This window comes from Pseudochaenichthys georgianus, chromosome 9 (genome assembly GCF_902827115.2).
Source record: "Pseudochaenichthys georgianus chromosome 9, fPseGeo1.2, whole genome shotgun sequence".
Lineage (NCBI taxonomy): Eukaryota > Metazoa > Chordata > Actinopteri > Perciformes > Channichthyidae > Pseudochaenichthys > Pseudochaenichthys georgianus.
In genome coordinates, this window is record NC_047511.1 from 45,389,546 (window position 1) to 45,404,996 (window position 15,451).

Here is a 15,451-nt window from a genome sequence, read left to right on the forward strand (position 1 = left end):
TTCATCAACATGTGTCCCCTCTTCTTCATGTCTCTTCTTCATCAACATGTGTCCCCTCTTCCTCATGTCTCTTCTACATCAACATGTGTCCCCACTTCTCCATGTCTCTTCTTCATCAACATGTGTCCCCTCTTCCTCGTGTCTCTTCTACATCAACATGTGTCCCCTCTTCCTCGTGTCTCTTCTACATCAGCATGTGTCCCTTCTTCTTCATGTCTCTTCTACATCAACATGTGTCCTCTCTTCTTCATGTCTCTTCTACATCAACATGTGTCCCCTCTTCCTCGTGTCTCTTCTACATCAACATGTGTCCCTTCTTCTTCATGTCTCTTCTACATCAACATGTGTCCCCTCTTCCTCGTGTCTCTTCTACATCAACATGTGTCCCTTCTTCTTCATGTCTCTTCTACATCAACATGTGTCCTCTCTTCTTCATGTCTCTTCTACATCAACATGTGTCCTCTCTTCTTCATGTCTCTTCTACATCAACATGTGTCCCCTCTTCCTCGTGTCTCTTCTACATCAACATGTGTCCCCTCTTCTTCATGTCTCTTCTACATCAGCATGTGTCCCTTCTTCTTCATGTCTCTTCTACATCAACATGTGTCCTCTCTTCTTCATGTCTCTTCTACATCAACATGTGTCCTCTCTTCTTCATGTCTCTTCTACATCAACATGTGTCCTCTCTTCTTCATGTCTCTTCTACATCAGCATGTGTCCCCTCTTCCTCGTGTCTCTTCTACATCAGCATGTGTCCCTTCTTCTTCATGTCTCTTCTACATCAACATGTGTCCCCTCTTCCTCGTGTCTCTTCTACATCAACATGTGTCCCTTCTTCTTCATGTCTCTTCTTCATCAGCATGTGTCCCTTCTTCTTCATGTCTCTTCTACATCAACATGTGTCCCCTCTTCCTCGTGTCTCTTCTACATCAACATGTGTCCCTTCTTCTTCATGTCTCTTCTACATCAGCATGTGTCCCTTCTTCTTCATGTCTCTTCTACATCAACATGTGTCCCCTCTTCCTCGTGTCTCTTCTACATCAACATGTGTCCCTTCTTCTTCATGTCTCTTCTTCATCAACATGTGTCCCCTCTTCTTGATTCTCAACATTGATTGATCAACAAGCCATGATTTTTACACTTTAACACGAATACAAAATATGTATTTTAAACATCGCTGAACTCTAGAACACAACACGTGTTGTCTTGAATTGGGTTTGAGTAAAATCCTCATGTATCAATGTGGGCCTCACTCTGGAGACCGACAGCAAAGGGCTGACCCGGCTCCATAAATAAAGCATGCTCTCTTTAGGCGACCTCAAACCAGTATCCACTTTGCTGCGGCCTAGTTTAAAGCTCGACTCAGACACAGCTATTGCTTCAGGAAAACATTCAATCTGATAATTTCATTTATTTTGTATTTCAAGAGGACATTTTCAGCCTCAGAGTTGCTCTGATCTGTTGGCTGGCAGGCTCTTCTGTGATTGGTCAACCACTTAGAGATGTCCCGCCGCTCACATTTCATTTCATGTGAATTGTGTTGGAGCACTAGCCAATAGAAGCGTGAGTGTTACACAGTGATGTCACAATGTTCCTGAAGTTAACAAAGGAGTCAGTAACATTCTAATGCTAGTGAATACCGCCCCCTACTGGACAGGTGGTGTAGACACTGCGCTTGTTTGATGAATGCAAGCTACTCTTCTTCGCATTAGTGATCGTTATCCTTTCACTATCCGAGCATAGGGCGGCTCCGTTACGGCAAAAATCATAATCTCGATTATTTGGGTCAATAATTGTAATGGCGATTATTCATTGACTTTGAAAACATCCATTTATTGGAGAAACAAAATGTGAACAGTATGTTTTTAACAGTTGACTACCCGGAACTTTAAGAATAATTCAACTGAAAAACCAAAAAAAAAAATGATATAAAAAAAAAAAAAAGTAATAATAATAAAAACATAATCGTTTTATTTCGATTACGTTGTTTTCGTAATCGTCGCAAGCCATAATCGCGATTAATTGAGCAGCCCTATCTGAGCATTTTCTGTAAATCAAAGAAATATATATATTGTCTGCTCGGATAAATATAATAATAAAATACATTTGATTTATATAGCGCTTTCCCTGGCACTCAAACTAAGCGCTGCACAAGCAAGTAAAGAAGAGAGACAACAACAAGAGTAGAAAGTGCTAAGCGAGGTGGAATAAGGGCGAGGGGCTCGAGGAGTGGGAGGTGAAGGCAAGAGTAGGAAGTGCTAAGCGAGGTGGAATAAGGGCGAGGGGCTCGAGGAGTGGGAGGTGAAGGCAAGAGTAGGAAGTGCTAAGCGAGGTGGAATAAGGGCGAGGGGCTCGAGGAGTGGGAGGTTTTACATGCGTCCCTCCTCAGGCGTTGACTCACCTTACTGAAGGTCTCCTGCAGGCGTGTGAGCTCACTGTGAGCTTTCTCCAGCTCCTCCTGCAGCCTCGCAGCCTTGGCCTCTGCCTCCTCCTTCCCCTGCCTCACGCCCTCCAGCAGCTGGCAGATATCGTTCTTGTCCCCCGCCGAGTGGAGGGAGTAGAGCTCTGCGACCCTCTGCCTCTCCTGGTCCAGCTGAGCTCTGCAGCGACTCAGCTCCGCCTGGTCGCTGCTCACCGCCATCTTATACTCCTCCAGCGCGGCTCCCATGGCGGCTCGGCCCTGCCGCTCGGACTCCATGATGCGCTCCATCTGGTGGTTCCTCTCCTTCAGCGCTCCGATCATCTCCTGGGAGTCGGCGTTGTCCTGCTCGGCCATCTTTAAGGTGTTGGACAGATGTTGCTGAACGCCCAGCAGCTGCTCCCTCTCGAAGCGGGCGTTGTCTGCCAGATCCCCGTATCGCTGCTCCAGCTCCAGGTAGCGTCCGCTCTTGATGTCCTCCTCCAGGCTGTAGGAGATGTGCTGTTCCTCCAGGAGGCAGCGCAGATACTCGATCTGCCGGCCGTACAGCTCCAGTTTGTCGCTCTGCTGGCACAGGGAGTCCATGAGGATCACCTTCTCCTCGCCCAGGCGCTCGTTCTCCCCGTTCAGCTCCTGGGTGATCTGCTGCAGGTCGGACAGCTCCTGTAAAGTGGCCTGGAGCTCCTCCGCCGTGCTGTGCTGGTTCTCCTCCATCTGGTGGATGCGCTCCGTCAGGCAGGCCACCGACACCTCAAAGTCAAAGTTATTGTCAATCAGTTTGTGTGTACAGAGAGATCGAAATACCGTTTCCCACAATCCCGAATACAAATATATATAAAAATATGTTGTACTGAGTGTCCTCTTCCAACATGAGAGCAACATGATAACAAAGGTGTCCCAACTGTAGCTGTGTTCATGACAGGATGTGTAGAAGAGCATCAGGACTGTTTGAGGCCGCTATGTGATTAACATGATGATTCAGCCTCTATGGAGATAGACATCAAGCATGCTCATTTCTGACGTGGAGCTAATCTGAAGTAAACATTGAAGACTGCTTTCTATTCCTCCATCTTGTGACTGTGTGACTCCCTCTCTTGATATCAGCATGTGAAGGACACTGCTCAGGAACTAGCTGATGCTCTGTATGCGATGACCGCTTCCTTTCTGGAGAGGATCACAGATACATGGATCCTGAGGTTGAAGCTCAAGCCGGGGACGAATGATTATTAAAAGTATTAAGTATTCAGAAAAAGTCATAATTTTGAGAAAAAGTCATGATTTTGAGATTTTGAGAAAAAGTAAGAATTTTTAGGAAAAAGTCAGAATTTTTAGGAAAAAGTCAAGATTTTGAGATTTTGAGGAAAAAGTCAGAATTTTTCGGGTTCGAGAAAAGGTCAGAATATTGGGAAAAAGTCATGATTCCTCCATCTTGTGACTGTGTAACTCCCTCTCTTAGATATCAGCATGTGAAGGACACTGCTCAGGAACTAGCTGATGCTCTGCATGTGATGCTACTTCCATTCTGGAGAGGATCCCAGATACATGGATCCTGAGGCTGAAGCTCAAGCCGGGGACCAGTGAGATTTCTCTAACATCGATATCGACAACCACAAAACACACCTCGCTGGCGTTGTCGCTGCTGCCCCTCCGGGAGCGCTCCCTGCTGGGGGCGCACTCCGACTCCGAGGAGGAGGAGGCTCCGGAGGGGGCGTCCAGAGCGTCATCGCTGGAGGTCACCGTCTGGTAGACCTGCAGGAGACGGAGACATCAGAGAGGTTTTACGTTAGCTGCACCATTTGGGAAAATGCAATTTCTCATAGGATACGGATACGATCGTATGACTCCCGACTTTAGAGGACGATCACTTCTGAAACTTGATGTTTTATTGATAATTATAACAAATATAATTGTATTTGATGCTATTTTGGTCATAAAATATGGAAATTGAGGATGCGATTTGAATGTATTATCTTCAGCCATGTAGAATGCACCACCAATGTTGATTGTGTATTTATAGGATATACATATTTGTATTTTTGTGTTCAGGATTGTGGGAAACGGTATTTCGATCTCTGTCTGTACACAAACTGAAGACTGAGAATAAAGTTGTCTTTGACTTGACCGTATGAATAAAGGTTTATTGATTGATATAACTTCTTTCCTTGACTGAAGTGCACCCTCACCTCGCTGGATTCACTGTCCAGGTTGTCTGCGGAGCCTCCGTGCTGGTGTCCGGTGAGCAGATCCTCCAGGGACCCGGGGGCCGATCCCTCCACAGAGGAGGAGGTCAGCGCTCCTCCTCCTCCTCCTCTTCCTCCATCACTCTGCCCTCCTCCTCCTCCTCCATCACCCAGGGAGGCGAAGCTGAACAGTTTGTCGGAGGCGTCCAGCCGCTGCTCCAGAGAGAATCCCAGCGCGTTCAGCCGGTCTTTCAGCATGCGGTTCTCGCTCTTCAGCAGGTTCAGCTCCTCCCTGATGGCGTGGTTCTGCTCCTGCAGGAGGATCAGGGTCGACTCCACGTCGGCTGCGGTGATAGCTGACACATGAGGAGGAGGCGGAGGAGGAGGAGGAGGCGGCGGCTTCTCCACCTCTTCCTCCTCCTCTTCCTCTTCCTCCTCTTCCTCCTCCCTCGTGTCCTCCTTCCCCCCCAGGCCCAGCTGCGCCCTCATGCCTCTCAGCTCGCTGCGCAGATGATGGATTTCCACGTCCTTGCTTTGAGCCAAACCCAGCAGGTCTTTCACTTTGGTCTCCAGAGCCACTTTGTCGCTGATCTGACCGTCAGATTTAGATTTGCTCATGCGGCCTTCGGACTCCACCAGGATTTGGCTGCGGGAGCGTTTCCCCGACGCGGCATCGCCCGTCGCTGCCCCCGACCCCGGCTGCTTCTTACAGGCCGCCGTCCTGGAGCTGCGGAGACGGTCCCGCGAGGAGTTTGTCTCCTTGGCATTGGACGAGGCTGCACGCCTCGAGGAAGTGCCTGGTAGGAGGACGAAGAATTATACTCACGAAAGGAATATTTAGTTTTCTTTCTGACCATCACTAAAACTTTCCAAGCTACTTTTTACGACGTCCATCATAAAAAAATGCTCCTACTTAAACGGGCATTTATATAATTATCCTCACAAACAGACGGACACCTTGACAGGATAAACAGAGGAAGATGAATTAGCTAAAACCTAGTTTAAGGTCATTTAGCGAAGTCAACAACAAAATGGATAAATCACAAACAAGAACACTTGGGATGGTGGAATAATGACGATTAACATATTCATTCAGATATACCGTGCATACTTTTAACAGTCATTGAATACATGTTTTGGTAAATGTATTTACACTTATCTTTTCCAATTATATATATATTTTTTTATATATTTATGTACGAACCAATAGACCCAGGCAAATGTGAAAACCTCGTTGTGAATAAACCGTGTTATGATTCTGATGCTCACTAAAATGCATCAGAAGTCTGAACAACATCACATGTAAACAAATGTACTTCCGTTAACTGGTAGAATAGTGTATAAAGTATTTAAATGCGTTATGTTACCTGCTGTAGTCTTTGGCTTGCTGTCCAGGTTGCTAACGTTGGTCCCGGTGGAGGCCGTCCTCTTGCTCTTGTTGACGGCGTTATTCGATGCAGGAGCTCCTCCCGCCATCGCTGCTAAAAGGTCATCGTTGCTTTTCACCTGGAAACACATCATTTTTTAAACATCGACAAATTCCCTTACAGACAGAAATGAGGCTGAAGCGATCGACCGAAACGACAGTAAGAGAATCACTTAAAAAAGCATATATAACAATGTGAATGATTTAAACGTAATACTTATAATGGGTTAATTAATACCAAAGACTAGAATTAAAGTTTTTATTTAAGCATTTAAAATATTTATCTGTAGATTTTTTTTTTTTTTTTTTTAACAATGTAATGATTTTATTTTGATTTATAATGAAAATAATAAAACCGTTTTCATCCTTTCAAATATAAATGTCCTGCTTTGTCTCTGTTATATGAAATCAAAGCTAAGAAGTCTACATTGTTCTGACATTGTCGATACCAACATCAGAGACTTTACGAGTCAGCAGACGATAACCACTTAGTAAGGCAGTGCAGCGACATGACCTCTGACCCAAAGCATGTTCTGCACAGAGAATATGACCGCTACCATCTAATGGGGTGCAGGGTCCCGCGATCCTGTGATGGCCCTTACCTTGGACAGCGGTGCAGCGCTGCTCTTGGCTGCAGGCTTCCCGGTGCCGGTGCTTCCCTCCGCCTTCCCTCGCTCCCCGCTGGCTTTACTCACCGCGGGCCGCACCGACTTCTTCATACTGCGCCCTGTGCTGCAGAAACATCTACGATCTGTGCACAGAGAGGAAGAGTGTCAGCGCTCAGAGGGACGGAGCCACTTCTTCCATGAAGGAGGCATTCTTTCCACCGAGGTTATTCCCTCAACTCTAGAAAACACGGAGACCACAAAGAATAGCTGAATAGCTGTGTTTTTCCCTTGTCTGTTTCAAGATATTTGGTGTTGAGAAACCCTGTGGGTCCCTTCCCTTTTCGGTCATTGAATAAACCAAAGACCCCGATTAGGGGACATCTTTTATGGATATTCTGTATTATATTCAACAAAGGATTCTATGAATATAAAACCCTGTCAAAACAAACTAATAATGTCATTTAAATCGTTTGTTTACGCCCCTCACTTCCGTTTCGCTTCTCATGCACTGGTTCTCTAAGCTGAACAGCCAATCAGAGTGATTTCTTTGGCCGATTGCCTACCGATTCGACACAGAGGCCAAAAAGGTGTCGTCACGACCGAAAAGACACGACGGTGCGGGGGGGACACCAATCTGAGTAGGGCGACAGGACGCTCATCGTCCGCCAGACATCTATCGACGGCCAAAATCGGCTCGGTGTGTCCGGGGCTTTACGAGACTACATTGAAATCAAGACACCGTTATAATTGACCTTTGTCCAATGTGATCTGATTTGTTCCCATTTCCAGACCATCTTCTGTACTACTTTCAATAATGGTATAGATCAGGGGTTCTCAAAGTTTTGATGAGTGAGGGCCAATTGAGGTACCCAATATTGGATTGAGGGCCGCCCAAGAAAAACGGAACACAAAATAATTCCAAAACAAATCCTTTCTTACCGCAACTGGCGAGATGCCTAGTTGCCATGCAACCAGTAGTCTAGCAAACTTTCCACAAGCTGTCATTCATAATTTAGGAATGACAACCCAGGGGGCGCAGTTTTACCATTCTTAAATTCCATTCTAATTCTTACTAGATACAACCATGGAGGATTAAAATATAACATGCATTTCAGCGTGTCACATTAACTATCGCGGGCCTCCAGAAACATTTCCGAGGGCCGCCATTGGCCCGCGGGCCGCACTTTGAGAACCCCTGGTATAGATGTTTAAACATTTTGCTAATTTATATTGATATCATTATACATGCAATTTAAATCATTTTAGCTTCAATGCAGTTACACATGGTAGCTATGGAAACACCGTAGGAGATGATAAGGGCACCTATAGTAGGGCAGAGACTGAAATAGAGGCTCAAAAAGGCTAAATCATCTCTCCACTAGATGGCGGTCCTGTGCTTGTGACGGCTCACAGAACAACTTGCCCGCTTGTTGCAGCAACGATAACAAAGATAAGGCTTTTTAAATCTGATTTCTTCCGGGTGGGTGGCTCCTCTCCTCAGCGCAGACACAAATGGGCAAGACGGAGTTATTTTGGACTTTTTGTAGAAAAATCAGCAGCGCCAAAAAAGGAAAAGTGGATTCCTTCACAGATCAAAGTGAAAGCTCAAACCAACACAACCTAATGCGGTCAGATTTCGTGACGCACACATGTGTGTGATCATCTTTCACTGCAAAGAAACCGTTCAGTGCCACTCCGGCGCACAACAACAGGTTCTCCGTTGAAAGGAGAGGTTGCTTTTATCCGTTTGGCAGATTCATAACAGGAGATTCTGGGTCGGGGAAAGATTTATCTTCAAAAATGGATTCTTTAACAACTTATTTACTACATGAGCTTAACATTGCTTCTGATGGACAGTCATCTGTACAGCATGTCAACGCTGTGTCCACCATTACAATGAGCAGCAACCACAAGGTTCACAATATAATGTTTCAAATTAGCAAGTTTGTGAAAATAAAAAAGTAACTGAGATAAGTTCAGATCTGACTCTTTGGATCAAGCAACGTCATTATATATGTTTTTGTAACTTGAAGTAGTTCGTCTTAAAATGGACTGAAAACAGAGAAATACAAAGTTAATGTGCATTTTTAGCATTTATCAATATGACCTTTTGTCTTAGTTTTGCCTTTGATTGTTTACATCGATGAATGAGTTGATAACCCTTTTAAAAACTATGAAAACTCCCTAATCTTACACACTTTGCTTTGATGCCATACCTTGATTAAGAATCGACTCAATCAGTGCGCAACAAATCAAAGAAATCAGCTCCATGTGTTCTGAATCCAAAATATATCCTCTTCAAATTCTGTATTAGTAGTACAGTACTGCATAACTGCATATCATGTGTTTTTATATGTGAAAAGTAACTATGGTGCTAAATAAAAGGTAGAGGAAAAAGTACCACATGCAGTGAAGTAAAGTACTGGATACAAGTATGTACAAATAAGATTAAAGTAACAGTTACTTTTTGACTGGTTGAGAATAGAAAGTGAGCTGAAGTTATTTATCCGAGACAGGAAACCCCTCCCCTCTCTGTCTCTGAGTCACAGCTGTTGTTTTCCTGGGCAGACGTTTGTTGTTTTAATATGGAAATACATATAAACAAAAATACAAGCGGTAAATGAGACTTTGAATAGAAAAACGGTGAGAAGCGTATCGTAACAGGAGCACAGCTATTGAAATGACTCACTCAAAACACTTCTACGAATCCTATCTGAATAAAAACACACTACAGAAATAAATCAATATGTAGGATCTGATGAAGGAGGAGCAGCTAAACGTCTCCTTCCTGAAACTTCCCCAAAAACCTGCTACTGCACTTCATGCAACAACAAATACTCTTCTGACAGCCGTTTCCCTGCAACAAATCTTCCCTTTCAAGTCCAAGTGATTTCATATTTTCGATATTTGTTTCTTATTTCTGTCTATTGGCCTGCAGTGACGTAGATGCTGAGCAACGTTAAGCTACATCCAATTCATATGAGCTGGGCGGCTGTGGCTCAGTGGGTAGAGTGCTGGACTTTGAATCAGGGGGTAGCAAGTTCGAGTCCCGCTGCAGTCAGCATGTCGTTGTGTCCCTGGGCAAGACACCCCAAATTGCTCCTGTGGGGATTGTCTACAGAATGTATGTAAGTCACTTTGGATAAAAGCGTCTAACAAATGTAATATTAGCAAATCACAAATAGCCTCAGCCCCGAAAGAGGGGATCCTAATTTACAGATCAATGAAGTATCTATCTATATCTATCCATCCATCCATTCAAACATGTATCCATCTATATATCTATCGGTACACGTACGGGAACGTGTACCGTTACACCCCTACTATCCATCCATCTATCTGTGCTGGCAGTTATTAACAGCAGTCTGCTCTCAGGGAAGGTCCCTGAAAACCTGAAGCATGCAGTAGTCCAACCTCATATTAAAAAACCCAAGTCTGGATCCCACAGTTCTGGCTAATTTTAGGCCCATTTCCAAAATGCCTTGTATGTCAAAGATCCTGGAGAAGATTGTCTACAGTCAAATTATGTTTTTTCTGGAAGAGAACAATATACTCGAGGTTTTCCAATCCGGTTTTAAAACTATGCACAGCACTGAAACAGCGCTTTTAAGAGTTTTGAATGACATCCTTTTATCTACTGACTCTGGGGACTGCGTTGTGCTTCTACTTATTGATCTAACTGCTGCTTTCGATACAGTCGACCATGACATCCTGATCTCTCGCTTGGAGCAGTGGGTGGGCATTGAGGGGAAAGCCCTGGAAAGGTTCAGGTCATATCTGAAGGACAGAACTTTCTCTGTCAGCCTTGGTGACTCTGAGTCATCCTCTGCTCCACTCATGTATGGGGTCCCACAGGGCTCAGTAGTAGGCCCCCTGATATTCTCCCTCTATTTGCTCCCTCTTGGGTCCATATTTAGAAAGCACGGCATCGCATTCCACTGCTATGCTGATTAGGGATCGACCGATATGGCTTTTTCAAGGCCGATACCGATTATTAGTAATCAAGGAGACCGATAACCGATATTTGAAACCGATATACATTTGCAGTAAAATCAGAAAATCTTGGTGCCAAAATGTAGAATAACACAACTTCTTTGAAATGCCTTTTTATGTTTAATGAACTTTTCAACATCTTAAAACTGGTTTCCTCTCTGTGACCCTGAGTAAAGTGAGTAAAGTAAATGAAGTAAAAATAAAATAAAAACTACTAAAACTTGTTCTGAACTTCTGATATTTGAGTCTCACTCATTTAGTAGTCCCAATTCAGCAGCACCAGATTGTGGTGCAAAAAGCAGAGTTGCTGCGAGGCTCCACTAGCAGCCGTCCCAGTCGTCCCAGCGCGTCCCAGTTTCTCCGCTGCGAGACGCTACCCGCCCACCCCCCCCCTTTGTAACTGGGAAACTGATAGAATTGGATCATAAGATTGTGGTGTTTTTGCAACTTCAGCATAGGGGATTGGGATGTTTATTGAACTTCGGCTTTCAACTGATTTACCTTCGAAACACATGTATGGCTCTGCCACTCACTGCTGCCGCTTGCCTCTGTGTCTGCATTCTTCGCACCTGCCTTTAATCTGAGAAGGTCCCGCCTCTCTGGCTGGCTGCAGCCCGGAAAATCTTCAGTGTTGATTGACACTTCAGTAATAGCCTATCAGATAGCGCTGTGGGCGGGACATTGCTCGTGAACAGTGGTGACTGCAGCCAGAGAAACAGCCGCATCAGAGCCAAAGTTGTATAGGCAATTTGATAAAAAAAAGGCAGATACCGATAATCTGTAAAAATGCGTAATATCGGCCTCGATAATCTGTAAGGCCGATAATCGGTCGACCCCTAATGCTGATGATAGCCAGATTTATATCCCACTAACAAAGAAGGAGGGTCACTCAATTAGCCCACTGCTACAGTGTCTAGAGGACATAAAGGCCTGGATGGCGTGCAACTTCCTAAAACTAAATGAAGGAAAAACAGAAGTAATGGTTTTTGGTGGCACCAGGCAACAATTCTGTATACCTGGGTTCCTTTGCACCAAGCCCACCATTATGAACCTTGGCATTAAAATGGACCGTGACTAAAACTTGAGTCAGATTAAATTGGTGGTAAAAACGAGCTTTTATCACCTTAGGCAGCTAGCCAAAGTAAAACCTTTTCTCTCCAGACAGCAGTTTGAGAGAGTAATCCACGCCTTTGTCACCACTCAACTGGATTACTGTAACTCTCTCTACATGGGGGTCAGTGGGTCCTCCCTCGCTCGTCTGCAGCTGGTGCAAAATGCTGCAGCAAGGCTTTTAACTGGCACACGGAAATATGACCACATTTGCACCATTTTGACTTCGCTCCAAATGCCAATACATTTCAGGATTCATTTCAAAATCCATGTGTTTACTTTTAAATCCCTAAATGGCATGACCCCACATATCTTTCTGAGCTGCTACACCCTTACACGCCCAACCGCCCTCTCAGGTCAGCGAATAAACTGCTCCTGAATGTGCCCAGAACCAAGTCAAAACTCAGACTGGGCCGTTGCTTCTCTGTAGCGGCTCCCACACTGTGGAACGATCTGCCCCTGCACATCAGACAAGCCACAGTGCCTGCTTTTAAATCGCTTCTTAAAACCCACCTGTTCTCCTTAGCGTATTAACATCTTTTAGAGCGTTGCTTTTAAAATTGTCTATTGTTTTTACTTGTACTTGTTTTATGGTTTGTGTGCTGTGTGATTTTTTGTTTTGTTTATTTGACTGTACAGCACTTTGGTCTGGAGGTTTAAAGTGCTATATAAATAAAGCTGTATTGTATCCATCTATCTACCTATCCATCTACTTACTTACCTGTCTGTCTGTCTATCCACCTATCTACCTATCCATAGGTAGATAGATATATCTATTAGGGTGGCCAGAAACTGACCATGATCAAAATCGATTATTCGGCAGCCCTGGCGAATAATAATCGATTATTCGACCGACCCCCCCCCCCCCACCCCCGCGGGAGAGAAAAAAAAAAGAAAAAGGAATTCCGTTGTTTTCTTTACTGTAACATGTTTAACAGTACAAACAACAAACAAGCATGTCATCACAACGACGTGGCCTTGAAGTGAAGTTGGTAATGGCCGGCTGCTGCGTCTTTCTCTGTAACCTCTTTGGCGTGCTTCGCACTCAAATGCGAACGCATTGTTGAGGTTGAGCTGTGATAGACCAACGTCTTTTCGCAGAGCTTGCATTTAACTTCCGTTGGACTTGTAAGTTCGAAGTAGTTCCACGAGGAACTCTTTTTACCTGCCACTTTGTTCATCTTTAGTCGCACGTGTGAGGGGGGGTGGGGGTGGGGGTGGGGTCGGTGTGTAGCTGCTGCAGCAGCAGTCTGCTCTGCACGCAGGCTTCCTCCAAGTTTACAGTAAAACAAACTGGTGGTGTGACCAATGACCATTTACAATTATTAATACTATTACTATTATTATTATTAGCATATATATATTTATATATATTTTGGTTGAAACTAAGCCAGAAAAAACAAAACATAAAAATAAATAAATATATATAAATAAAATCGATTTTTAAAAATAATATTCGATTATGGAGACTGTAGCGAATATTCGAATAATCGAATAATCGCTGGCATCCCTAATATCTATCTACCTATCCATCCATCTATCTATCTAAATGAAACAGAAGTATTTGACTCCAGGGTTAATGAATGCAATGGATCTGATGATGGCGGACCAGAGGAACAAGTGTTTCTCTACAGACGGCTGAGCAAAGACAAAGTAAAGTAAAGTCTGGGAAGAGAAGGAGTTTGGGGGGTAGCTGAGGTTACTCATTAAAACCCCTTCCCTGCTCCCATTCCTTATTCATGCCCTAACCGCGGGGGGCACTTCCTTGCCAAAACATGAGCTTCCTGTGGTGGCGTCTCCAGTAAAAAGAGTAAAAGGCAGTGTGTGTGAATGAGGACAAGCAGGCACCAGTCTGCCAGACACACAGCAGACACTGAGTTTCATTCATTTATGAAACATATGCCTCTAGTATTAATACACAAGTCGGGAATTCAATAAAGACGCGTTTTTTATGATAAATGCCTGCAGTTAAATGGGATGTATAGAGGTCAGTAATGCAATGCTACCACAACATGCAGACAGAAATGAAGGATTACTCAAATACTATACCATAAAGATTAAATTAATCAGCAACTATTTCATATTTAAGTTATTTTACATGTAATAATGCTATTTACAGCCTCTCATATATGGAGATGGTCTCTTATTCCATTTTATAGTCATCAAAAGTGAACATATTTGGGTTTTGGACAACAACAAAAGTTCAAAGACTAGCTTGGAGTTTTCTATTTTACAGACCAAACATTAATTAGTATAATAAATAATACACATAATCATAGCTTTAAGACCCAATCTATTGCACCGATTGACATAATCAACATCAACCTCTCCTTGTAGAAGAAAGGCCACTTTTAACATTTTTATAAGTAAAGAGGATGTCTTTAAATGTCTTGGTTTGTCAGTACGAAGACATTTAATTTAATAAGAATTTAAACATAGAAAAATCGAATATTTCTGACATTTTTGCATAAAAGTGTTCATATATAAAATCTAGTGCTGTTAAAATTGTCGCGTTAACGGCGGTAATACATTTTATGAATTAATTGCGTTAAAATATTTAACGCATTTAACGCATGTGCAGAATGGCCCGCCCCATACGTGCCACCAGTGGCACCGCCAGGGTATGGCTGGGGTAGGCTACACCCATACCAAGAAATGGCTTAGCCCCACCGTGAGACATGATGTTAAAGTAAGCAAAATAAAGTCTGCCAACTCGCGGAGTAAATTGCACAGACAGCAGTTAGTAAGATTGATTTCAGTAGCCACGGTTTTGAAAACTTTTGTCACGTAGTGATCGTCTTCTCAATAGAACATCTTTGATAACGGCGTGGTGTTGTTGCAGGAAGTCCCGACGGAGAATACCTGTGCTGTAGTACAGGGGTGCACATAACTGGTACACTGGTTATGGCGTAATCTGAAATGCGTACCGTCACTTGTGTCACAAAGCGCATTTGCGTACCGACGTACTTGTGAAGCTTTTCCAGAAGGCGGCTAGGTCACCGGACGACAGAGTCGGTCTCCGTGTGCACAGACAGGCTGCTGTTAACGTCGGTCTGTACAACGGAACTGTGCCAAAACTACGCCAACCGGCTGCGGAGGGAGACTCCCCCCTTCACTGGAGAACTGCGCTGAAACAGCTGATCACAACGTTCACACTCTGTGGTCACGAAGTACTCCACTAGCGCCCCCCCCCCTCTGTCGACTTTCCTGAAGTACTCCCCGTTGATAGAAATCAACACGTAATGAATTAAGACCCCACGGTTTGATGATTGATAGGTGTGTGGGTTGTCTTTCATTTTGACATGCAGAAAAATGTTATAATAAACATAGATACTGTGTTAAATGGATATATCCGCCTTCTTTCATTTATCTTTCCATTCCCACAACAATATACATAAATAAATGGCATATTTTGGACATAGTTCGAATGGTGATTAATCATGATTAATTAATTTTTAAGCTGTGATTAATCTGATTAAAAATGTTAATCGTTTGACAGCCCTAATAAAATCAAATAAAAAGTGTTTTAATGATTTCCGATGATCAACATAGTTTTTAAAGAAGAAAAATGTCCTTATTGCAAAGGCTGAAAACATCCAAGGATTCCTGATAAGTTATTCTTGTTTAAATAGATCTCAAATACTTAATAAACAAGACAGATATTTTAAAAAGTCATGTTTTTCTGCCACAAACAAACACAATTCTCAGATATTTC

At 43.6% G+C, this 15,451-nt stretch overlaps 1 protein-coding gene across 1 annotated transcript in view; it reads right to left on the reverse strand.

Moving 5' to 3' along the window:
• specc1la (sperm antigen with calponin homology and coiled-coil domains 1-like a) overlaps positions 1-15,451 on the reverse strand; it is a 37,689-nt gene that overhangs the window by 18,022 nt on the left and 4,216 nt on the right. Inside the window, exons 2-6 of the mRNA XM_034091351.1 lie at positions 6,628-6,776; positions 5,967-6,105; positions 4,603-5,396; positions 4,040-4,168; positions 2,330-3,169 (exon numbers count right to left, since the gene is read on the reverse strand). Coding sequence (XP_033947242.1) covers positions 2,330-3,169; positions 4,040-4,168; positions 4,603-5,396; positions 5,967-6,105; positions 6,628-6,744 — 2,019 coding nt within the window. The 5' untranslated portion in view covers positions 6,745-6,776. The remainder of the gene's footprint in view (positions 1-2,329; positions 3,170-4,039; positions 4,169-4,602; positions 5,397-5,966; positions 6,106-6,627; positions 6,777-15,451) is intronic.